Source organism: Manduca sexta, chromosome 16 (assembly GCF_014839805.1).
Source record: "Manduca sexta isolate Smith_Timp_Sample1 chromosome 16, JHU_Msex_v1.0, whole genome shotgun sequence".
Taxonomy (NCBI): domain Eukaryota; kingdom Metazoa; phylum Arthropoda; class Insecta; order Lepidoptera; family Sphingidae; genus Manduca; species Manduca sexta.
Genome location: NC_051130.1, coordinates 4,357,258 through 4,381,777, shown reverse-complemented (window position 1 = coordinate 4,381,777; position 24,520 = coordinate 4,357,258). Strand labels below are relative to the sequence as shown.

Sequence of the window (24,520 nt, the reverse complement as noted above, 5' to 3'; positions counted from 1 at the left end):
ACGTAAAGCCGTTAGTCCGCCTGATCTCACCCTGGTCATGTTGGATTGCCGTCACATCCGCCTATGTGAGTGAAAGAACAGAGAGTGCACCTGTGTATTGCGCACACACTTATACACTAGAATATCTCCGTTAAGATTAGGCGCCGTGGTCGAAATTCGGTTAGGTAGAATCATCATCATAATACGGTTAATAAGGCACTCAGAACAAAAGAAAGCTCACCTGACAAGACATTTGAATATCTTCTTCTCCCAGTAGTTGTAATACGAGGTCATGACGGCGGAGCTGCCGGAGCTGGTGCCGAGGATGAGGTACTCGAGCTTCATGAGGATGGGCCCGACGCGCTCGTAGATGCGCGCGAGCAGCGCCACGCGCTCCAGGCGCTCGCTCTCCACCTCCACGAAGTAGCTCTGCGCGGGAACACTTTGTCTACAACTTTCTATAAGCACAATCCTGTGTGTAGGTTTGGGCATTTGGAGAGGATGGATGATAGGAGACTGACAAAAAAAGAATAGACGATGGGCGGAAGGGCCGGTAGAGAATGCATGAAAAGATTGATGCAGGTGGAGGAAGCGAGAGAAGTATGCCAGAATCGTGCATAATGATAATCCATAGTATCCATAGTATTTATAGTATTCATTATATTGTTGATAGGTGTCTCATATTTGAGAGTCCGCCAGGTTAGGTACCACCGCAATGTTTATTTCTGCCGCCAAGCAGCAGTGTCTAATCAATGTTGTATTCTGGTTTAAAAGATGTCCTTTATTATAGCCAGCGTAACTATTGGACATAATGAGACTTAACATCTCACGTCTTATGATGGCGAGCGCAGTGGAATACCAAACGATACTTTGCAATTCAAGGTGTTGGATGGTGTTTCTACTGTTTATGGGCGGTTGTATCACTTACCATAGGGCGGACAGCAAGCTCATCTCGTCATTTAAAGCAATAAAAAAAAAACAAGAAAAAAATGATAAAGAGGAAGCGTTTTGGTTCATTTTAGATGTTTTCATTAAATACGATAAAGGTATTTTAGTTTCTAAATAACTACTCCAGAATATTTTTTTTTATTTTAATTGATGGGTAATTATAATTCTGTAATAAAAATCAAAGTAATTTCCTTTTAGCAACAAATAATTGCACAGTGCAAAGCCTGTAGAATGGTATAATGATTCTTCTCAAAGCCAACACAAACCTTGCAGGGATAAATCCAAGTTTCATCAGGTTCCCCAGTTTCAGGGTCGACGTAGTCCTGCGGCCTCATTATCGGGAACATGTCGAAGTCTTGCAGCTGATCTATCAAGAACTGAATCTCCTTCTCCACCATTTTTAGTTGCTGGTACACGGCTTGTAGGGAATTTTCACCTGAATGTAAATATTGAGATAACTGAACAGAGAAAGATAGCTTTGATTAACATCAAACATGAACGTATTGAACAAGGTCGGAGAATCATCATTTATACCACCAAAACGCATGGTATTAAAAAAAATAAACAAACACACATCACGCATTTATCCACGAAGGGGTATGCAGAAGCGCAACCAGGGCATCAGCTTTTCGCCTCGTGTGTTCCGTCCAATGATATGATAAGGCGCGAGCCTATCGCCATATCGGGCATAAATTTCAGACCCTGGGTATGGTATTACATAGAACTTAATATCTTTAGTGTTTCGTAGCAATTGAGCAGCGCAGTGAAGAGCTACGCAGTTACATATTATTTGTAATCCAAAATTCTTTGTAGTGTTCTCACTGTTATATCATGGAAATGGGCTTTATCTATATTATAAAACAAAGTTCCCAAAAGCTGTCTGTCTGTATGTTATCGATTTTCTCAAAATCTACTAAACGGATTTTTTTTTATGAAATTTAGTATGGAGATAGTTTAAGATCCTGGGAAGGTTTTAGGCTACTTTCTATCCCGGCAAAATATATAGCGGGACTTTTATCCCTAGCTCTTCCTTCCTTTAGCTCTTTCACGCGGGCGGAGCCGCAAGAAAAAGCTAGCTTATTATGCTAATCTGAATAAGAACCTTTAGCAATATCCTTGATATAATCACTGATCCCCAGCGCGACCCACGTGATCCTTGTCAAACCCGGCAGTATGTGCCGCTCCATGTTGAGCAGGTGCTTCTTCATGAGATGCGTCTCCGAGGGGCTCAGGGACAGTGTGCTCTCGTTATACTTTATTATCACTGACTGTAGTGCCTCGTGTTCGTAATACAGACGCGCCTTTTGCATCGCCACGTCTCGAATGTTTGAGGGTAAGTTGAATCCTACAAGAAATTATACGTTGCATTTAAGGAATATTGACTCTATAAGAAACAAGTTATGCCTGTTAGAGAAGAAAATGAGAATTTGCAATCGTTACATAAAAAACGAAGTGATCTCAAATTACTCAAAATTGATTATAATTATTTCATAGATTTTTGGAGTGCACATTGTAAATCGAAACCTTTGAAAGGAAGGTGTAGATGACAATTGTAAAAAAAAATTTAAGATTGCGGCATGCTAATTATGGATATTAAATTATAATCAATTGTTATTATCAGAATAAAAGGAGACTAAATCGATCACATAATATAAGACAAGAGTAGCTATATTTTAAATTAAATTAAATTTTCCTAACTTGGACTCCCATTATGGCTATAAATTATAATATTTAAATCATTAAGTCTGCTGGAAAACTTAATAAATAAATAAATATTTACAACTTCTATAGTTGCATCGTTGATAGTGGCCAGTTACATTGTCCGCGGTCGTATCATGCAATCTGAATTTACCTAAAACAGTCGGCGCCCGGACGTCTCGACTCAAGATCCAACGGGATCTCGTCTTTTCGAATCGACACTGATACAATTTTTATTATATCCAAGTAAATGGAAAAATTTCTGCTACTGATTTTTAAATTACTGTGGTCGTTCTCTTTGGTATTTTCTTTTTTATCTGATTCGATATATGAATAGCACGTTCTTTTCTAAGATGACGACGACTGGAAAGTCGTAGTGGTAAATTAAGAAATGAAAATTCTTTTATATGCAATTCGTATGGCTAGGGTGACTGCTGGACCAGCTAATCTACTGCTCATTCTCCATCTTAAACGTAAGCAACGCACGACAACAATCGTCATTGATGTCGCCGAAACTAGTACAGACGTATTGTCAAAGTCATTCCAATATCATATGCAATCCCAATATTATTTTCAGTATCAGAGTCAATATGACTATCCGTCTCACTTAGCAATCGCAATAACAATATCCAAATATCTGAACAACCCGAAAAACGACTTTAACCAAACACAAATAAAACACATAATCACATAACACACGTACCAAGTTGCTCCATGAGTTCCGCCTCGTGTATCACCAGGAATATGTCCTTGTCGAAGTTCGGCTGGAACTCGAGCCCGTACTCTTGCATCAGTTTGTGTACCGTCAGGTCGCGCCACGTCACATCCGTCTGGGGGAGAAGTTGGGTTATCTGATTATGTGTTTGAATTTGTTCCAGTTGAAAAGTACGAATATATTGATTTCTTATTTTTGCGAATGCTAGACATTCAAATAAACTAGTTTTGGAATTTATAGCGGGTTTTTTAGTTTTTATTTTACTCTCGAGGTGACTTTATAAAGACTTCGCCGTCTTCATGGTCACGGGAGGGGGGAACTAGAACCTCCATGGAGCGTAGATATTCTTCGAAACGTCGGGTGTGTAATAAAAACTAAAAAAACTGCGATAGAAATCCGAAAACTGGTTCCATTTCGACAAATATATACTTAATACAAATTTTAAAATATAAAAAAAAAGTATTTGCTGTGGAATTGTAATACGAATGCAATTAACTTCAGATATTCCTTATATCTCATTTTAAATAAAACAGTTTTCTTACCAATCCTTCTTTCGCCAGTAAAGACACGGAACTAGGAGATCTGACGTTTACATAGTGTTGTCCAGGAATTCGCATCAACATCACTATAAATAAAACACATAAATAAAGTTAACAGTGTTGAAGTCAACTGAACTAGGAGATAAAAACCAAGTAAATTAAAGAAAGTGGTGTATTTATTTACACAAGGGTAATAACTGACGTCATATATAAAAAGCAATTATATTTGCGAAAAATATATTGATGAATGAACCCTATCATGTTAGTAGTCTAACTCCGTATTGGCACGGGAATAGCTAAATATAAACAAACCTGCGTGTCAATAGGATAATATTTGCCTATGCTTGATTATTCTATACGTAAAATCAAGTAGTAAAAAAAAGATTCTTTTATGTAAACTGCATTACAATTGGTTAAGAAACGAGGCAGAAATTCATATTTCAAATATTACAGTATGCAGAAGGGGCCGCGTAGTAGGCCTATCGCTTTATCTTTTTCTTTGATGACGTCATATGCGCGTATTGCGCCTCTTTTCCCAATTCATGACATTCATGACTCTTCCCACCAAAAAATAGACTTATTTAAAGAATGGTTGATTTCTTATCGGATTTTAATACTTCTATGCGTGTAATTCTTCTGCTATATCGGTTTCTTCATGACTGAAGGTCGTGCCCACTTTGGTAAGCTTTGGTAGTGGCGCTGACTAGCTGCTAGCACTCCATCCGGTCTTGTGCCTGCCGCAGGGTATCTTGGACTTGGATTCTCATGACCACTGTGATGGTGACAGATCATCGGGTAGGTGCTCGGCCTCTAGGTCTTTTGCCGTCTATTCTACATGTCACAACCAGCTTATCCAGGTTGTCTGACTGCCTTCTTACTACGTGACCAAAGTACGGGAGGATCCGCTGGTAGCAGATTGTGGAGAGTCTGGTTTTAAACTTAAGCTTATGACGCAAATATGTCATAAAAGTAAAGAACAAATATAAGTTTACCGAATTACAACAGGAATTTCTGAGAAAAGGGTACGTATGATAAGTTTGTGTACTTTTTAATACTTTCTTTTCCTAAATATAGAATGTATCACGGATAGAGAATCAATCATATACATTATAATATTCAAGTCAATAAGAATACAACGGTTATAAACCGTATTATCGTCTGTAAATGGCCGCGCTAATGCGAATAACGCTTCCATCAATCAAACTCAGACACTTATATTTCCTGCAAATAGTTGGACCTCGAAAATAAATGATGCTTTGATATTTATCACGGAGGCTGTATTTACAACGAAAAAAATATTAGAAATGTTATTTGGTTACTTTTTCGAGTTGTAATTTCTGTAAAATAAACTTGGCTCTGTATTTTAAATAGAGAATTCACTAAACTTCAAAAATGATACCATGTCAACCGAAATTAAAACACCGTCAACTTAGAGAAATCGTCAAACTTTATATCAAACTTGAATGTAGAACGGCGTCCTAGATATTGTTTTAAAGATTAAAGTGGAAAATGAGTGGAAATTGGATGAGGTGTCTAGAGCTCCGCGCAAAAGACTGGCGATAGCAATTACCATACACACAGGTACACTTTTATCACATGCATCAGTTCCGAAAGCAGATTTCCCTTTTTAATTAGGGACGAAACTCGAGCCATACAAGCCGATCGATGTTTTAAACAATTTTGTTTATAGATAGGATGGATTTGTACGCTCGTGTAAAAATGAACAAAGTAAGAACTTCATGTACTTACAAATTTTTGGAGACCTAACTACCTTGAGCTATAGGTCAGTATACTGTAGTGCATAGTGTGTATATAACATAAGTATTGTAGCGTAGGTTCATAGCTGATATAGGCACGTAGATTTAATTTATCTAAAGTCCATAGCAGTCGTAATGTGCGATAGTATAAATATAAAAGCGTTGTATACTATAGACACTCCAATAAACACCTTAGACCAGTGAACACACATCCCATTTGCCGCTTTCTGATAGCATACACACAGGTCACCCTACAAACAATATCGGCAAAGTAGCCATGTAAAGCATGTAACCAGTCCTAGATGTATAAATAGGCCGTATAAGGCCGCGGCATAGGGGCGGCAGCCTCTTAGGGATGACAGATTTCAGTGGACGCTCACTCGATTTAATTAATCATTCGTTTATTTCACTTTAGTGCCTTCCATAATACAAACTAATGGAAAATTATTAAGTATTTTAGAAATCTACATACAAACCTATCACGGAGCGGCTGAAATAAAGTGGCCTACACTCATAAAAAATATAAATCCTGCACTGCATGTAACAGTTCAATACAATACAAAAGAGTCTAAAACGAACTACATCTAACTAACAAGTCTATGTCTATGAAATCTGCACACACAAAGCATTGCTCTGGAGGGAAGTGGACAATTAATATTTCCAACTCCTCTCTATCTTTCTATTTGATTAATTTCGTTGCGGGATAATGACATATTAGTGTTCCCTGAGACTCGCCGAGCTTCACTGCTCGGTGTCATAATGCCTGCCACTGCTGATCCTGGCTTACAGGAGTTGTAGTGGTGGGTGTGAGGGCGGGAAAGTCTCGTGACAATACACAAGGCTCTTCAAACTGTAGTCATAATATTCATAAAATAACTTGAAGTACAATAACAGAACTCACAAGCTTTGTCCCTTCGTCGTTTGTCCGCGATCTCCTTGTTGACGATGTCGACTGGTTTCAGGGAGGTGCAGGAGGCCTTCTTCTTGGCGACATGTGCTCGTCCAGCCGCCGTTAGCTGCATGCCACGCCCGGTTGACGGCGGCGGTTCTGTATTTAAGGGTTAATCAGCTTCATAATTTCGAAATACAGGCATTTAAGTCTCATCTAGCCTTGTAGACCAATATAAGATTGAATTTTGTACATCTATATTACTATATTATTGAGTATTAATTTAGGAGTTGGTTAGTGGCGACATTGTTTAGAACTGTAGATTCGATTTCAATTGTGGTTTTTAATACGAAAGTACGCTGTCCTGAAGTTATAGTAAGTAATATGCGCAATTTTTTTCCGACTTAAAAAAAAGAAGGAGATTTTCAATTCGACTTTTTTTATATGTGTCACCCAAGAACTTTTAACTGGGTGAACCGACCGTTTAACACGGGTTGATCAACTAGTAAAAATTAGTATACATTTATTTTATGTATGCACCAGCAAAAACGCCTAGCATCATATCTCAGTAATTTCCATTTTAAATTCCATCCACCAGTCCACGAAGATTCCAGTACCAGACATGTACAAGAAATCTATTAATATGCAACGTTAGTCAGAAGGGACGTAAATTGCGCGTTTGAAGGAGACAGTTTAACTGAGCTGTCGGCAAGCAGCATCCAACTTTGAAATTCTAAGTGACCTGTGTGTTAAATACTTGTTGGTGTTTTCATTACGTACAGAACATAGACGCGGTGTCACTACTGAAGTGTAATTTGGTGGATGAAGACTTATTTCGAGCTTAAGTTTGGCATATTTTATGATGTACATAACTTATTTTTCATATATTTAATATTCGACCGTAAAATCCACAGCCAAGTGGTGTTTAATGTAAATATAGATATTTCATAGTAACACTATTAGCCCGAAGTTTGGAGGTTGTGCCCGATATGGCGATATGCTCCCCACTCATACATCATGGAAACGAATATACAAGGCGAAAGGTGATTGCACTGATTGCACTTCTACCTACCCCTTCGGGGATAAAGCTTGATGTGTATTTGTATAAGTGTGTGTTTATATAAAATAATACTTACCCTCTTCGTCAATGGAATTAGCTTGTAAAAAAACACATAATTATATAAAAGACGGTAAAATCATGACAATGAAAATCTATACTAATATTATAAAGCTGAAGAGCTTGTAGGATTCTTCGAACGTGGTATTCTCAGGAACTTCTAAAGCGATTTAAAAAAAAAAACACTAATGAGAAGCTACATTACTTCACAGTGCTATAGGCTACCTTTTATCGTGGGAAAATATTCTGAAAAACATTTCATCGCGGGCGGACTCGCTGGCAAAAGCCTTTCTTAATAAAACTATCCATCTCTTACCATCCTCTTTCTTGAACACCACTCGCAACACATTTTTCTTCATCATATTGTCGCAGAACTCCGAAGCGCCCTTCACCCACTCCTTGTATTTATTGTCTTCGTACTCTTTTATCACTTTAGACAAAGCTTTGTATTGAATAAATGCTTCTTTCTTCTGCTCACAGTCGTCGAGTTCTGGAACCTAGATTAAAATAATACAAAGGTACTTAGGTCTTAGGAAATCCTAGTTAAGTATCTATTATATATTTATGAAGCCACATTGAACCAAAATGGGCTAATATGAAGATAGTGAGAATATTTTAGAATGAGAATCCATGACATAAAACACATTAAACAATAGCATACTGAAATTTTATTCAGAAATAGACAGATGGTATTACAATTTCTCAATATTTATTGATAAACGTTTGGAAAAATGATTTATGTAATGCAATTCAAACTCCAAACGATTTTCAAATCCATTTCAAAACGCAAATTAATTCTTATAAATTTGCATTCATGAATATTACTTAAAAACGTTTTATAACTTTAAATTTTTATTGCGCAGTTCAGTAATATCTCTTTATTTTACAATATAGTGTAGAGACAAACCTTTTGGAACTTCATGACTGGCTGCTTCATCTTATTGAAGAGCGCCCTCGCCCAGTAAATGGCTCCGGCGGCGGGCGGGTGGTTCCGTAATAAAGGCGGGTTTTTGCGGAAACGCTGCCAGACAATTTATTTATTTACACTTCATGATTTCCTCCTAGCCGAATTTCAGCCACGGTGGCAAATCTCAACGGAGATCAGGTACGCAGGAGATATTATGAACGAATTCTCCTAGCCGAAATTTTGACCACTGCGGCCAATCTCAACGGAGATCAGGTAGGTAGGAGAAATTATATTGCACAAGTGTGTGTGCAATACGCAGGTGCACTTTCTGTATCTTGCACTCTCATAGTTCGGTGAGACGGCAAGCCGACATGACCAGAGAGAGATCAGGCACAGGACCAACGGCTTTAACTACTATCCCGGGCACGGGAGTATCACACTGCCAACTTCCTGACACCGAGCTGCGACTGAGTTATTTTTAAGATGGAAAACCCAGTCAGTCATTATTGGCCCGACCTGGGTTTGGAACCCAGAAAATCACTGCATACGAATTGCAACCACATTAACGCGATACTCATTTACATTTCATTTTATATGAGACTAGCTTTTGCCCGCGGCTCCGCCCGCGTTATAAAGTTTTTCGGGCTAAAGTTTTCCGTTATAAAAGTCACGCTATATATTTTCCCGGGAGCCTATGTTCTTCCCAGGGTCTCAAACTGTCTCCATACCAAATTTTATCCTAATACGTTGGGTAGTTTTTAAGTTTAACACGTTCGGGCAGACCGATGCAGCGGGGGACTTTGTTTTATGATATATTTTTGTAGAACTTTTTTAAGAGGAACAATCCCGTCATACATTATTGTTGCATAACTTTAACCGTTTACGCAGCGCACGCAACAGAAGCTCTCAAAACTAATAAATTGTCCCCGTTTTTGCATCATGTTTCATTACTGCTCCGCTCCTATTGGTCATAGCGTGACGATATATAACCTATAGCACTCCAGGAACAAAGGGCTATCCAACACAAAAATATTTTTTCAGTTCGAACCGGTAGTTCCTGAGATTAGCGATTACTGCTCCGCTCCTATTGGGCATAGCGTGATGATATATATAGCCTATAGCATTCCATTAACAAAGGGCTATCCAACACAAAAAGAATTATTCAGTTCAAACTCCTAGTTTCTGAGATTAGCCGTTACTGCTCTGCTCCTATTGGTCATAGTGTGATGATATATAACCTATAGTACTTCACGAACAAAGGGCTATCCAATACAAAATGATTTTTTTAGTTCGAACCGGTAATTCCTGAGATTAGCCATTACTGCTCCGCTCCTATTGGGTATAGCGTGATGATATATAGCCTATAGCACTCCACGAACAAAAGGCTATCCAACGCAAAAAGAATTTTTCAGTTTGAACCGGTAGTTCCTGAGATTAGCCATTACTGCTCCGCTCCTATTGGGTATAGCGTGATAATATATAGCCTATAGCACTCCACGAACAAAGGGCTATCCAACGCAAAAAGAATTTTTCAGTTCGGACCGATAGTTCCTGAGATTAGGCACTACTGCTCTGCTCCTATTGGGTATAGCGTGATGATATATAGCCTATAGCACTCCACGAACATAGGGCTATCCAACGCAAAAAGAATTTTTCAGTTTGGACCAGTAGTTCCTGAGATTAGCGCGTTCAAACAAACAAACAAACAAACAAACAAACAAACTCTTCAGCTTTATATAATAGTATAGATATAGGAGAAACTAATGTCATAGGCGTGAGCAGAGATTGGTAGAAACCAATCCACCTGTAAATGTGGCCTGTTTACTTTTTCTGACTTGTGATTTATTTACTGGTTAAGTGTTTATTTTTCATTTGACAAGTGATATGAAGAATATATACAAAGTCTGATCACGAAACGTGACATTTACGTGGGCCAGTATGGCGTGTGTACTGGCACTCTTGTGTACGTTGGGCGCTATCCAGGTGCATATAAAATATATCCTTCCATCAGCACAACTTGTCATTGCCAACTTGCAAGTACTTGCAAGACTTGCCATTTCCATTTTAGTTTTATCGACAAATTACCAATTAATGGTTTTGCGAATTTAAGTAGGGGCTTGGGAGGCGTGAGATCCCTTTGGTAATGTTAGATTAATGTATTTACAAATACATCTAAGAACACTACTTAGTATTTCGACTGTGTAAACTTTCCATGAAATCTTCGATAAAATATTATAAAAGTTTACGTAATTACTACATAGTTAAATTATGACAGTAATATAATATTATGAATTTAACATTTTCCAAATTAGAAACAGAAAAAAAATGCATTTTAATCAGTTCGTGTAATGAATTTAAAACAGACTCACGGTGAATTTATCCTCAAGTGCTGTGATCTCTTTGATGAACTGTCTCATCACCAGATCGAACTTGGTGACCAACTGTCGGCGGATAGCTTCGCGCGTGTCGAACTCCAGAAATTTTAATAGTACCGTCAGTGCTTCTTCCGAAGACCTGTGGGACGAGGCAAGAATTCGTCATAGTTTTGCTGTTGTCCCATTTTTATAATTATTAATAATACACAGGTTTGTTTTAAAACGTCACTTATTCTACTTTGCTATTAAATCTATTTTTCCTTACAAGTAACCTAACGACGTCAAGCATGACATCAATATCCAATCAACTAACCTCAGATTCCCAAAACTCTGATTGATATAATTCTTCGCCTCCTCTTCCAAATATCGGACTTCACTCCAAAAATCGCCCATAATGACGTCCCAGTTTTCTTTATTGTCAAACACGAACACGCTAAAGTCGATCGTCCTGATCGGGTACACGAGGTTCTTCACTCTTTTGCGAACGTCGTCTATCTGTGTCGGGTCGCTAATGATGGACTTCAATTCAAGGCCGAATATTCGTTCGAAATCAATCAGAACCTGCGGGTACGTTATGTATTCAATGGATGAGTAGATGATTGCTCACATGGGATTTTAATTATGAAGAAAAATTTATGGATTAGAATGTGAAAAAATCTGTATATTATAACGGTTATATGAAGGTAGAATCAAGAAATAGTCTATTGCATACAAAAAGATTGAAATATTAGCAGCAACTTATTTCTATGGAATAGCTAATTACTTCAAAGAAGAGGAGGGAGGGGGGTAACTACGGGAGCATCGAATCTCGATATTCTGTAAGCGAGGAGACTCGGATCGGCGCACTGCAACGCGTTCGTGATGGAGTTTCATAGTAAATAATATACAGCTGGTGAATTCATTCGTCAGGATTCTAATTGACTTGCCTTATCAAGTCGATGTGGGACATAACGATTATAACTTCCTTTAATCCTGGGTCTTTCTGCCGTAGCGTGAAGAAGGATCTTCATAGGCATACTTGTGTCGAATAGCATGAGGATCTTCATAGGCCGGTTTGATTGTGTGGAGTAGCGTGAAATAGTCATTTTTTGCCGTTCGATACTTTATCTGGATGTGCTCACCATTAGGTGCAGAGCATTTTGCCAGAAAAAAAAAACAATAAAATGCATAGAGGAATGAGACTTCCAACTCCAGCCCACCTGTATGACGTCGCCCAGGTCCCGCGCCACGGTGCCGATGTAGTCGGTGCGCGTGAACAGCAGCGGCTGGTGGAACTCCCAGCGCGCGCCCTTGCCGCTGAGCTCGATGTTGCGCCGCGTCTCCTTGTACAGCGCGTGCCACAGCTCCATTATCTTCTGCCCCGCTCTGGACAGCGACAGCACTTCTTCGTTCGGTTTGCTGCAAATTTTGTATTAAGATCTTATAAATTATTATTCTCATTTATGTTGAAGTAAAATTATAAGGGGTTGCTCTCATCTGTGTGTATATTCTAAATTCTATAAATCTTACAGCCGCGAACTACATTCTTGGGAATTGTTCACGATAACTTTACAATCGTTTATTTATTTAGCACTTCATATACAAAAGTATACAGGCAGACTTAATGTCATAGCCATTCTCTACCAGTCAACCTTAAGGTGGTGCAGAGATAATCAAGGTAGGAGAATGAAATGAAGGTAAGAAAATCTGAATAATCAGAATTAATAATTCAGCCGTTCTTTACGTTCATCGACAGAATCGTACAATACTCACTCAAATAGTTTATGCACGTCCAGAAATCTCTCAAGCTTGTCGCACAACGCCCACGAGATCCTACACAGCAGAGGGACCATGGTCTCATCGGTCCGGTATCCTTTAGACAGCACCCACATCATGTAAATACTTTCCACCAGTTCTGGTAACATTTCGATCACTTGTTGCAGTGGAGAATCGTCTTCTATCACCTAGAACACATATTCAGATTCCATCGTAAACGTAAAGTCCATACAAGTAAGTCACGTGATCAGTTCTAAACTTAAGTTTAAAAATTTCGTTCAAGTTCTAAAACAATACAAAGTTAGTATAGAAAGAATGACAACATCAAATCATCTCAAGGCATACCATTCATAAACCTATACCATAAATTCAATTGAACTTAATCGCTTTGTCTGTATGTTAATGACATTAATATCCTCAATAACTCATACATTTCTACCATTAAACACCAGCTGTCTGACACAAGAGATCTCATTAAGACCAGCATTTAACGTTAAACCCACCCTGTATATTACTGCATTCCCAATAATTCAACGTCTTGCCTCATTCGCCGTACCCTGGCTTGCTATGAACGTGACCGAACTATCTCGCCCGTTTTATTAGCCCCCGCCGTTAATTTATGTGATATAGAAGATTTAATGTGAAAATCTACTTCGAAAGTGCCCTGATATTAAGTATTTAGGGAAGTTTAATTATGGATTTTATTGGTCAGTAAATGTTTTTTGTTATAAGATGTATGTAGGAGTTCATAAAAATATTTTTTATAGAAGTAATTTGAAATGATGAATAATAATTTTGTTATACCTTTCACTTAATTTTAACAACAAATTATAAGGTTCTTCTAATAATTTGTCATAATCCTTACTAAGCATTGAAAATGATGTAATTTTAAAATTATTCATTTTCACTCAAGCAATTACTTGTAAATGCTAGATAAAAAATTACCGTAAAAAAGCGCATCAAAGTTGACAGGAACTTTAAATTATCTCCCGCCAGATTGAATTGTTCCATCAGTCTCTCTTTGTAGTTGTTGAAAGTCTGAAATACATTTTTTTATATAATTATTATTTACCTAGTTAAGGCATTGTGTTTTTTTTTTATTTGTGTTTTACTAGCTTTTCCTCGGGCATTTGCCCGCGTGAAGGGGTTTTCTGGGATATTTATTTTCCAATCTACTTGATATGTATCGTGATTGATTCATACGTGATTGATATATATGATATTATGACCAAATTACACAAAATCATTATAAATTGTAGCCTATGTGTTATTCTGATGTATAACCAATATTACTGTAAAGTTTCATTCAAATCCGTTCAGTAGTCTTTTCGTGAAAGAGGAACAAACATACATACATCAATCCTCACAAACTTTCTCATTTATAATATTAGTAGGATGCACCTCAATATGCGAAGAGCGGGCCTTCTGGAGCATGGATAATATCTTCACGACCATCGGCTGTTTCAATTGTTCCACCAGCAGAGATATTTCGGCGTCTCGTTCGCGCCAGTACTTGTACTCCGCGACTGGACCCTCGCCTTCGCGGGTCTGGGACAAAGTTCAGTCGTTTGATTATAGACCTTTTTATCATCTAAATAAGAATGTTTCTCTTTTTTGCTAAATCCATTTAGATTGTAATATTAACAAAAAGGTGTAATATGGTTACCGGAAACTAAGAATAAATCTGATGATTGTCACTGGATTTATTATACCTATAACTTGAAGTCTCAAGCAGTATATTGGCACTTAATAAAACTATCTACATCTTTCAACCCTAAAATTAACACGTTTTCGATTTATCTCAAAAATAGATCAAAAGTAACAACATTTTTTTTAACATACAAATGAGATTTTTTGATTGGTTCTTTCTCGAAATCAGATTGAAGATTGTGATTGGGGTCGTTTCTTAAATTAATTAATTAATCAAACAACTCACTTTGCTCAAACAATTAGCAATAGTCGTATCGATATGCGCCTGCCACATCATCACGGCCTCCTCGAGCTGCGGCACCAGCTGCGGGCTGATGAACTCCACGCGGCCGGGCTGCTCCTCCGTCAGCGTCGGGATGCTGGGCATCGGGAACTGGATCTCGCCTTCTATGTGGTCTATTGTCCTATATGTATAGGTAAAACAATGCTGTTTTCTCGATCAAACTAAATACTGTTAAGTGTCAACTAACTTAATAATGAACTGAGCATTAAAAACAGAGATGAAATTCAATTATGTTTTTAACACAAGAATGCGACATAAATAAACAATATAAAAAAATATGAATAATTTGATTTGATATATCTGGTATTATGAGGAGAATATCAAGAAGTTGTAGACGACACTATAATATTGTAACATTTAGAGGAAAAATAGTGTTGCATTCAATTCTACTAAAAACATTACAGTTATATGAAAAATATCTATAAACGAATTAATAACCCTTGACTTGATAATACCTTTTAAGGCCCTTTATAGTAATATATTACAGGATTTGAAATTATACAATAATTAGGATATAAAACATCATGAGGAAATCTGCATACCTATCTAAAAAGTTCTTAAAAAATTCGAAGGTAATATGTGAAGTCTGTCAATCCGCAATAGGGCAGTTTCGTAAACCTGGCTGGCCAGCAGTGCGCTATATGTAATACAAGGGTGGTATTAGAATTCACTTACCAATCAACAATTCCCACGAGATCCTTTATGTCCGTGATAACTTCTGCAGCGGTTGTCTTCTGATGATCTGTCATTGGCATGTCAAACCCTGATCCCGAGAGTGCGTCCTTAGAATAAAATATATATTATGTAGTTCGATTACAAAAATATAATGTTTAAAATTATTGGAATCGTGTAGTAAGAAAGTGCAAAAAAACGATATGACTTCGTAACGTTTTATTGTGATTGGCTGAGAGACTAACACGTGACTGACGCATTGGTCACTCGACCAATCAGAAACATCAAAATTAAACGACATCGCCTTACGAGTTGCGCTTTTTGGGACATTCTAAGAGCAAAATGGTTTAACAACCAAGTCGATGATGGAAAGGTAACACTGCCCACAATACCAATAAAACCCAGTGATATACAAAAAACTCTATAGTGTTGCGTAGAATTTTCATAATATAGCTGTCCAATTATGAAATCTATGCATCCAATCTATAATCCTATGGATATATTGTTAACACATCAGGTTACAGTCATCGTATTAAATAGCGAGGGCCTTTGTCGGCCACACATACATATTATAATACATAAACACAACAATATATAGCGGCTTTCATCACTCATGCCACAATAAAACAGAAGAGATAAAATGTTTGTCCTTATGTTACCAAGAACAAGGTCGTGAATGATCTGACACCAAAGACTATCCCCCTTATTCATAGACGTTTTTTATGTAACGACCGAGTAAGGCTGTGATAACAAGTCTGTTTCTCAGTGCTGACGGCATGGCAGTCTTCGCAGTGCGTAGACGTAGGGCCGTTGTGATTGGCTAATATTGAAATACAACAATAATAACCAATCACAACGGCCCTATGTCCATTTCTCAGTGCCGTTGGGCACTGAGAAACAGGCTTGTTATCACAGCTTTACTTCGTCCTTAGATAAAAAACGTTTATGAATAAGGGGGAAACAGTATAATTAATTATAGACCGGACATCACGACCAAATTTGTGCTCTAAAAGTTATTACCAATTTCATACTTGCTTGTGACAAGACGTCATAGCATCCTCCGATTATCAAAGTAATAAAAAAAAATATGCTTATACTATGCTTATTAAAAACTTAAAATTCAGGATAACATGAAAAAAAATCTGACGTATTTAATTGGTATTTTGCAATTTGACAGTAGATTGAGTAACCATCGCATGAGTGCAAGATTTCTGTAGGACAATCTTCTCTATATCCACTCTATGTTATTCTTAGAAGTCTTTGTGTGACACATTGGAATAACTACATCTCCCGTAAAACTGTTGGTAAATCTTAAAAAAAACAATACATTACCAAGTCAGTGGTAGAATTAGGCCGTCTAATCTGTGGTCTCATGATCGATACCATTGATCCTGCACGCATGTTTTTCATTCTGTAACACACGTTAGTTTTAAAACAAGTTAATTTTCATAAAGTATGAGATATTGTCGAAAAGTTTGTATTTACCTTCGCTCAGCATTCTCTCCGCGCGCGATGTTCGACATTCTTCTATAGTCTGAAGGCCGGAGATAGTTTACCTAGAATTTGCAACTATATACGTGCTATTTCTTTGATGTTACTAAAATATTTAACTTATTATAATATTTATAAGTCTTTAAAGACCTATTTAATATAATTTTTAAACGCTTTATAATATAAAGAATGCAAAATAGATGAAAATATTATAAATATTTGCACCGATTTCGTGAATAAGCAATTTTGGGAATAAAATATAATGAAGCTAAGGATTTGATTAAAAATCAACGAGGCGTGTTGTGAAAGAAAATAAAGGAATACACCATTGAATATAGAATTTAGTAACAATTACGCACACTCAAACACACATACACTCTCACTCATGCCTTTTACCCCCAAAGCGGTAGGCAGAGGTGCAACTGATGCATCCACTTTGGATCGTATTTATTGGAATACATACGGCGGAAAGTGGGTGTATCAGTGATATGGATCTCATGATATGATAAAGAGCGAGCCTATCGCTATATCGAGCACAAATTTCAGCCTCAACTCCAAGCTAATACTGATTATAAAAACCCGATATCATTGCCCGACCCGGGGGTCGAAACCGAGATCTCACCAGTGCAGTCATGCCGTAATACAATTACACCATCGAGGCAGCTACAATAAAATTAGCATAATAATGTAATACATTAAACCCTCTGTATGTGATAAGAAATGTATATACCTGTGATGCCGTCTCGTCCATGCTGTGATGTTTGCCGGCGTAGGATATCTGCCGCGAGAGCATCGCATGAGTCGACTCCGAAGATAGAACCGTGATCTCACGGAACTGCCTCTCGAACAGCGGTATGTATGCCTGGAGGAAAATGTCCTTTATAACACCTATTAAACTCTTTGCTGGTGGTAGAAAATTTGCATCTGCCCGGTTAGCAGCCCGTATGTAAACATGGTGCGACACACGCTCCCGCGCACCCCATACGAGAAACCTATCTAGTAATTTCATTCGTCAATGAACGGTGGTAAAAACCGCCATAGTAGCCCACGTAAGTGTGTCGAGTTCCAGAATTAGCCTGTAATATCCAGATATTACAGGCTAATAATTCTTTCGAAGATAACAATTGTATCTTCTGGCGACAGATAATTATTCTTCGTTAGTCAATATTCCATCTAAATCCCACTGCACTTACCATCGGGTGTCATAGAGATCATATTGCTGTGTCAGTATAAAAAGAGTTACTTTGTTGATATCAAGAAGCTACTAACAGTCAAAATTAACAACCGATCCCAATTTTCAGATCGATTGGGAAAATGGATCAACCAGAGTAAAGCTCGATTGTAATCATTTTAGCGATGGATCGAAAAATGAAATTGAAATCTTTTATTGGAATCGACGATAACTCTTTAGTTATGTCTAACCTAATACCAGTACACGAAATCTATTAACATTAAGTGATCGCAAATCGCAATCCATTTCAGTTTGTTTGTTTTTTACATATCGGCTACTCATGAGTTTGACACTCATTATAAGTAACTCAAGATATAAGCATGTCCTAGTTTGGGGAGCGCTATCAATATTAAAAATATGCTTCACTCAGATATGTCAATTATTGTTAAATTAATTCGTAATGGTTTTATCTCTATGTTTTTGTTGCAATAAATCCGTATATTTCTGAGAAGTATATATTTAAGTGGACTCTATGTTTCAAATAGCTTTTAATTTAGCGGGTGCGAGTATTCTATTATAGATGCGATAGTCTGAATTCCAGCCTACGAATACAGCGGCTTCGACGAAAATAAAATGAGGCGGCATTAAACCTTGGGTAATAAATATATGAAATCGTGTTTCAAAACTATCATAAAAGCCTTAAGCTATTTTATTTATAATTAATTATTAACTTACAAACTGTTGGGATGTAAATGTTCTGAACTAGGATTGTTAATTTGTTCGTATAAAGTGTAAAATAATGGACACTTTTCATGTATAAAATGTCAGCTAGTTCTGCAGAACTTGGTTTATGTATGTCCTAAACAAATATACGCTTTTACTTCAATCAAGCATTCAAACATCACTACAATTTTTCATATTTATAATATTAGTAAGAAGTAAAACTATTCACCTCCTTAAACTGCTGGCCGAGGCTCTTCAAAACTCTTCCTGAAGTGACCCCAGTAAGGACATATTCAGGCATCTTGAGTGCCGTCAGTAAAGCGTTCTCAGCGAGTGGGATCCCATTCGGACTCTGCCTTATGAAGTATATGTAGCGCTGGTTACGACTCGTCACTTGGGGGGTAAACGCGCCGAATATGGGGATTAGCTTCGGGTATTGTATGACGCGGGGGACTGATCTCTGCAAATGGTTATGTGATGTCCAGAAAACTATTTGGTGGTTAACCGCCATATTCGATAAACGATCCCAATGGCTTTTTTCGATCTATCTCGAAAATTGACCAATCAGAACAAAGTATTTTTGACATGCTTACAAATGGTTTATTGTGATTGGTTCCTTTTCGAAATCGGATTGAAGATTGAGATTGGGATCGTTTATTGAAAACGACTATTAGGCTGATTAAAATGTATTACGATTTAAAAATATATTTTGTTCAAAAGAGGTTTATTGATTATTTAAGAAATACTTTTTTTGAGTAATTGTTTATTTTACAAGCATTATCTGGTGAACAATTATTTACTTTTAAAATACCTTTGGATGGTAGTAAGAGAATTACATTAATTTAAATAAAAGTGCATAGTCAAAACAAGAGTTATGGAGTTTAAAATTCCATTTTACCACAATCGTGTAAAACTCTAGCGTGCCGTCGACATCAGGGTCCAAGTCCTCAGGAGCTGAAAAATGAAATCCGAAATAAACTTTAATTCTTTAAGCAGAAAGTTCAATTTGACGACACGCATACTCACGTGGTGGAAAAGAGTAGAGATCTTCTGTGATAACGGACTGAGTTTCCTCCTTTTCAGGCACACGAAGGTCCAAAGCAGTCTTCACTTCATCTTCAGTGCCGGTGACAGCACCAGATGCTGCCTCTAAGTCCATGCCTTAGTTAAAAAAAACAGCTATAATAATACTTCTAGGGTTGTCAAGGTCATGGTTTCAGGTGAAAATCGGCGCTGCCTGTCACGCTGTAGCATAAAACTGAGCTGGATTCATATTGGTTTTTGGTTTCTTTTGTAATTTAGTTTTCTTATTTGTTTGAATTGTTAGTTTTTTAAGTGTTACTAAAACCAATTTTTTTTTCGTTCTTACTTACCTTCCATTGATATGTTTTAATTTAAAAAAATCAGATGATCCAGTAGCTTACCTGATATATTATTTGATAGTAAACATACTAATGTTTTGAAAAAAAAAAACACATTCAACGTTTTTAGATAAAAAAAAAATCTACTGCCGTTCAAAATACAGAAAGTTGTTATAAGCAATTTATAAAGGCCATGTGCAGAGAGCCCAACAACAGCAAAATAAGAAGTTTATACAGTTTTTATAAAGTTCATACTTTTCATGCTTTTTGCACTTTTCACGCTCTTCGCGCTCTTTACGGTTTTAGCTTCGTCCATAGCGGCTTCAGATACTACTTTTTTACCCTTTTTCCCACCCCTTTTCGGGGGAGGGGCTGGCGGTGGTGGTGGCGGGGGAATGATTCCTGAAATTTTAATATAACTTAGTAATTTTTAACGCAAACCATATTTAATAGGAGTAGAACAATTTTCGTTTAGTATCTGTGCACTATCTTTAGTTGACTAGTAAAGGCTGTCTATGGCATCGAATCCGCTTATACACCATGTATGCAGTGTAAATAAATAAATAAATAGAGAAATATGATGAGATTATAATGTAGGTACAGTCAGTAACAAAATTAGCTGAACAAATTAAAAACTTTAAAACGCTTCTACACATTAACTTCAACCGAAATATTATTTTTTGTGTATTAAAAAAAACTTTTAAAATTATTTTATTGGAGTAAAAACGATTACTGATACGATCATTTTTAATTTTTTCAGCTACTTTTGTCGCTGATTGTACATATGTAAAGATCCTCATCACCAAACTCTCAACGTTTATTGCATTTTACAGCACGATATCAACCGCATCTACCAAATAAGAAACATTAAATTAAAATATATAAAAAATATATCGGATGCAAGAACACTCTCAATAATTGCTATAATTGAACCAGTTTGTGTAATTGCTTCTTCACACTGCACAAGCATCGTGCAGCGCAGATGCCGGCAACAAACGTCTAGTACGAATTTAAGTATTTTACAAAACTAACATTTCTTTAAGTACTGAAATCTAGCTTCATACTAATTACTTAATATTTTAACTTAATTCTAAGGTTATTGACAGGCCAGACTAAACCGTTTATACTAGAAATGAATAAGTGCCCTGACATTGATTGTACTTTAAAACTAAACAATATTTCGTATTTTATCGCTTTTTATATTTAAATTTCCTCTCAACGTTTCGAAGACATTGCAGCCTTCGTGGTTATTTGGTTAGGTAAAAAAATAGTACAATTTTAATGGCTAACATTCGTGTAAATATATTAAGAAATCATTATAAAGTGTACTTAACTCATCAACACTCTACCACATGAACTGATACAACTTACTCCACTCAGTAAACTCCTTGTCTTCATGAATAAGTTTGTCGATAATTATCTTTGAAACGTAGAAAGTTCTTTTGTCCAAAGATTGCTCGTTCGCATGTAGCGGAGATGTTATAAACGAATTGAATGTCTTCTTTGATTCGGGTTCCTCAAACATGTTGTAGAATAGCTCGTCGTCATACATACCGATGAAGGAGAGTACTCGTTCCTTTGTGAAAAATAAAACCTTTAGGGTTGGCGGAGCGTTCCACGGCCGCCGACAACCGATATTATTTTGGATTGAGAATCGCATTAACTTCAGCTGTTGCTTTGCTACAAAATTTGTACATTTGGTAGTTGTAGAGACGTATTTTGTGTTGGCATTTCGTTACGATTTCGATTTTAGCTCAAGCTACGAGATACAATATATCTACCACAATAGTGAAGGACACGGGGTTTTTTATTTACAAATTATGTGTTGCACTTAGGCGAACTCTGATAATGTTTGTACGTCGAGTGGCCGGATTTGCCCTTCTCGTGTTGGTCTTTACAACCATCAAATAAAATGTCTCAAAACAACCTCCAATAGTAGATGCTGTATAAATCATCTAAATAGATGTAAAAACCAAATGATTGCTTTGATAGGCAATATCTTGTCCGCGATGACGGCGGCTGTGGAAAAGCGCTTTAAGGGTATTTCTTTGACGATTGTATATTTTAAATAAATAAGTCGTACTGTATCCCATCTAAAGTCAAGAGGTTAAATTGAATGTTGCCGAGAAGAAATACTATACAGTTACCGCTGGAAAATGAAACAGAAACAGCGAACTGAGTCAACTTACTTAAATGTGACTATATAAATGTACATTTGATTATATATACGTCCAAATATAATGCCGCTTAGCAATTCGTTGGTTAAAACTACCCTGAATTGTTGTGATGTGCGACAGCATCATTTTATGAACGCGTCGGTTTTATGGTAATGGAAATATCATAACAAACTTATAGGAATTCTATAAATTTTAACACGGGTTGAAAGACATGACGACGGTATAAACTATCTAGACATACATCCTTTCATTAATACGAAATTAAACTGAAACGTTTGTTTAGCATCAGACTATCGCAGTTGGAGCTGCGAACAAAAGCTATACCATACAATTAAAGAAGATATATTCAGTATGTGTCAAGCTTAACAAACTTTAACTACAATTCATACCTTCCCTAAAGAAAACTTACTAAAATATACAGAGGAGCTATGGCGTATTAATTAATTGCTAAGGTAGATTTTTATACAATATTCAAATATGCATTACCTTAGAAGGGCGAGCTACGTATCAACGAATCAAATAGCGGAATGTCGCCCTTCTCCCCTTGACACTTCGATTGTTAAACACGTATGCGTACCTTTGTAAAACTATGAATCCTGGTAAATCAATAATGACAATATAAATATGCATTACCTTGAACCACAGCACTCTCGGGTCGGTATGAAGGTCCACATCCACCGCGACCTCATCCGTGAACATCAGTTCCGAAATGGACATAGTGAATGCAATGATATAGCTGAAATATTGATGTACTTGTTATCCTGGTAAAGTTACACTCACGGAACGTAATTGACTGTTTAAGAACAATGAACTACAGAAATAATTTCGAAGAGGATAATGCATCTTCACTCATATAATTTGTATTTAGAGTTTCTTCCATGAATATGTTACACTAAGTAGAATCTTTAGAATTAATTTCAAACTATCATCCAATATTCCGCTTGCATAACTTTACCAAGCTCACAACTTTATTTGTTTTCTACGTATATTGAAATGGCAATGCTTATGCCGGAATAAAAGTTATAAATAAAAGTTAATATTCCTATCCTTCTTTAGTTGCTTTATCTTAGATCAAAAAATTGTAGTGGATTGATTTAATTTTCTTTACGCTGCGGCGCGGCTAAAACTGAAATACTATAAGTCTAGCCTTGGTAGGTACCATCGATTCGTCTATTTATAATGCTAAGCTATAATAACTAATATTCATATACTACTTTGGACTTATTAAGTATGGGTTGAAGTATGCAATGTCTCTGGACGAGGAGTGCGGTCCAGAGGCGTGCGGAATTATGTTTTTCAAAGTCCTGACAACTATGCTTCGCTCAGAATCACGGCTTTTAAGTGAGTGATTTAACCATGTAATTTAGAGGTTTAAAACCCGATATAAGATATTATTATAATCCAGACTGTCTGGAAGACGGAGTGTTATTGCGGGTAATGTACGGCCATTCTGAGGTTTCGCTTAGAATTACGAGTTAAGCAGTGATATTAGGTTTTTCTGCATAGTATTAGCCTGAAGTGTGGAGTTTATTCTGGCTCGCCTCCTATCATTTCATGAGACGGAACACGCATAGCGAAAAGTGGAAGCCCTGGTTGAATCTCTGCCTACCTCTTCGAGGATAAAGGCGTGATGTGTGTTAGATATGTTTCATGTACGCCAGAATTATAGAAGCACTATGACTAACTATAGTGAATGTGATCAATTTGATACTCTGATGCCCAGGACACTCCAGCCTACATTTGGGAATTGTATACCTGCGTTTATTTATGATTCATTTTAATTAGCCAAATGTGTACTTACCTGGAATAATGAATAAAATTTAATGTATAATTTCAGCTGCCAAAACCTTTAAATGTGCTTGATGTTTTGACGCGATATGTATTGGGTTGCTAAGCAAAACAAAACAACTCTAATAAAATTCTGATGCTATGGTAACCGTTTTTAATCGCATATTGACTTTGATTGATGACGTGTGAAAGGATTTTGGCGCCAAATTTAATTACTACGTTACATTACGCTACGTTACATTATTATTAAATTACGTAAAACTATGGATCGTGTATCTACTAACACAGCATTACAGCTATAAGTAAACCCTTAACAGCCAGAATTGTTAAGAATATAATTATAAATATAAAATATTATTAGTCATTTATGAATACATTACCCATTAAACAATCACAATTTACATGATTTTTTTTTATTTGAAACTAAAATATTACTCTAATTTATTAATTAGGAGTTGAGAATTG

At 36.8% G+C, this 24,520-nt stretch overlaps 1 protein-coding gene across 1 annotated transcript in view; it reads right to left on the bottom strand.

Annotated features, from left to right (window-relative positions):
- Positions 1 to 24,151, bottom strand: part of LOC115447584 (dynein heavy chain 10, axonemal) — a 90,290-nt gene extending 66,139 nt beyond the window's left edge. Inside the window, exons 1-26 of the mRNA XM_037439138.1 lie at positions 24,069 to 24,151; positions 22,901 to 23,003; positions 21,462 to 21,666; positions 20,346 to 20,492; positions 19,756 to 19,890; positions 19,628 to 19,683; positions 18,959 to 19,189; positions 17,566 to 17,697; positions 16,830 to 16,900; positions 16,677 to 16,755; positions 15,348 to 15,454; positions 14,616 to 14,793; positions 14,081 to 14,227; positions 13,625 to 13,717; positions 12,677 to 12,867; positions 12,124 to 12,322; positions 11,238 to 11,485; positions 10,919 to 11,063; positions 8,550 to 8,663; positions 7,959 to 8,139; positions 6,538 to 6,684; positions 3,883 to 3,965; positions 3,329 to 3,455; positions 2,030 to 2,272; positions 1,194 to 1,363; positions 221 to 408 (exon numbers count right to left, since the gene is read on the bottom strand). Of these exons, the coding sequence (XP_037295035.1) occupies positions 221 to 408; positions 1,194 to 1,363; positions 2,030 to 2,272; positions 3,329 to 3,455; positions 3,883 to 3,965; positions 6,538 to 6,684; positions 7,959 to 8,139; positions 8,550 to 8,663; positions 10,919 to 11,063; positions 11,238 to 11,485; positions 12,124 to 12,322; positions 12,677 to 12,867; positions 13,625 to 13,717; positions 14,081 to 14,227; positions 14,616 to 14,793; positions 15,348 to 15,454; positions 16,677 to 16,755; positions 16,830 to 16,900; positions 17,566 to 17,697; positions 18,959 to 19,189; positions 19,628 to 19,683; positions 19,756 to 19,890; positions 20,346 to 20,492; positions 21,462 to 21,666; positions 22,901 to 22,984 (3,701 nt within the window). The 5' untranslated portion in view covers positions 22,985 to 23,003; positions 24,069 to 24,151. The remainder of the gene's footprint in view (positions 1 to 220; positions 409 to 1,193; positions 1,364 to 2,029; positions 2,273 to 3,328; positions 3,456 to 3,882; positions 3,966 to 6,537; positions 6,685 to 7,958; positions 8,140 to 8,549; positions 8,664 to 10,918; positions 11,064 to 11,237; positions 11,486 to 12,123; positions 12,323 to 12,676; positions 12,868 to 13,624; positions 13,718 to 14,080; positions 14,228 to 14,615; positions 14,794 to 15,347; positions 15,455 to 16,676; positions 16,756 to 16,829; positions 16,901 to 17,565; positions 17,698 to 18,958; positions 19,190 to 19,627; positions 19,684 to 19,755; positions 19,891 to 20,345; positions 20,493 to 21,461; positions 21,667 to 22,900; positions 23,004 to 24,068) is intronic.
- Between the last annotated feature and the right edge of the window lie 369 nt (positions 24,152 to 24,520).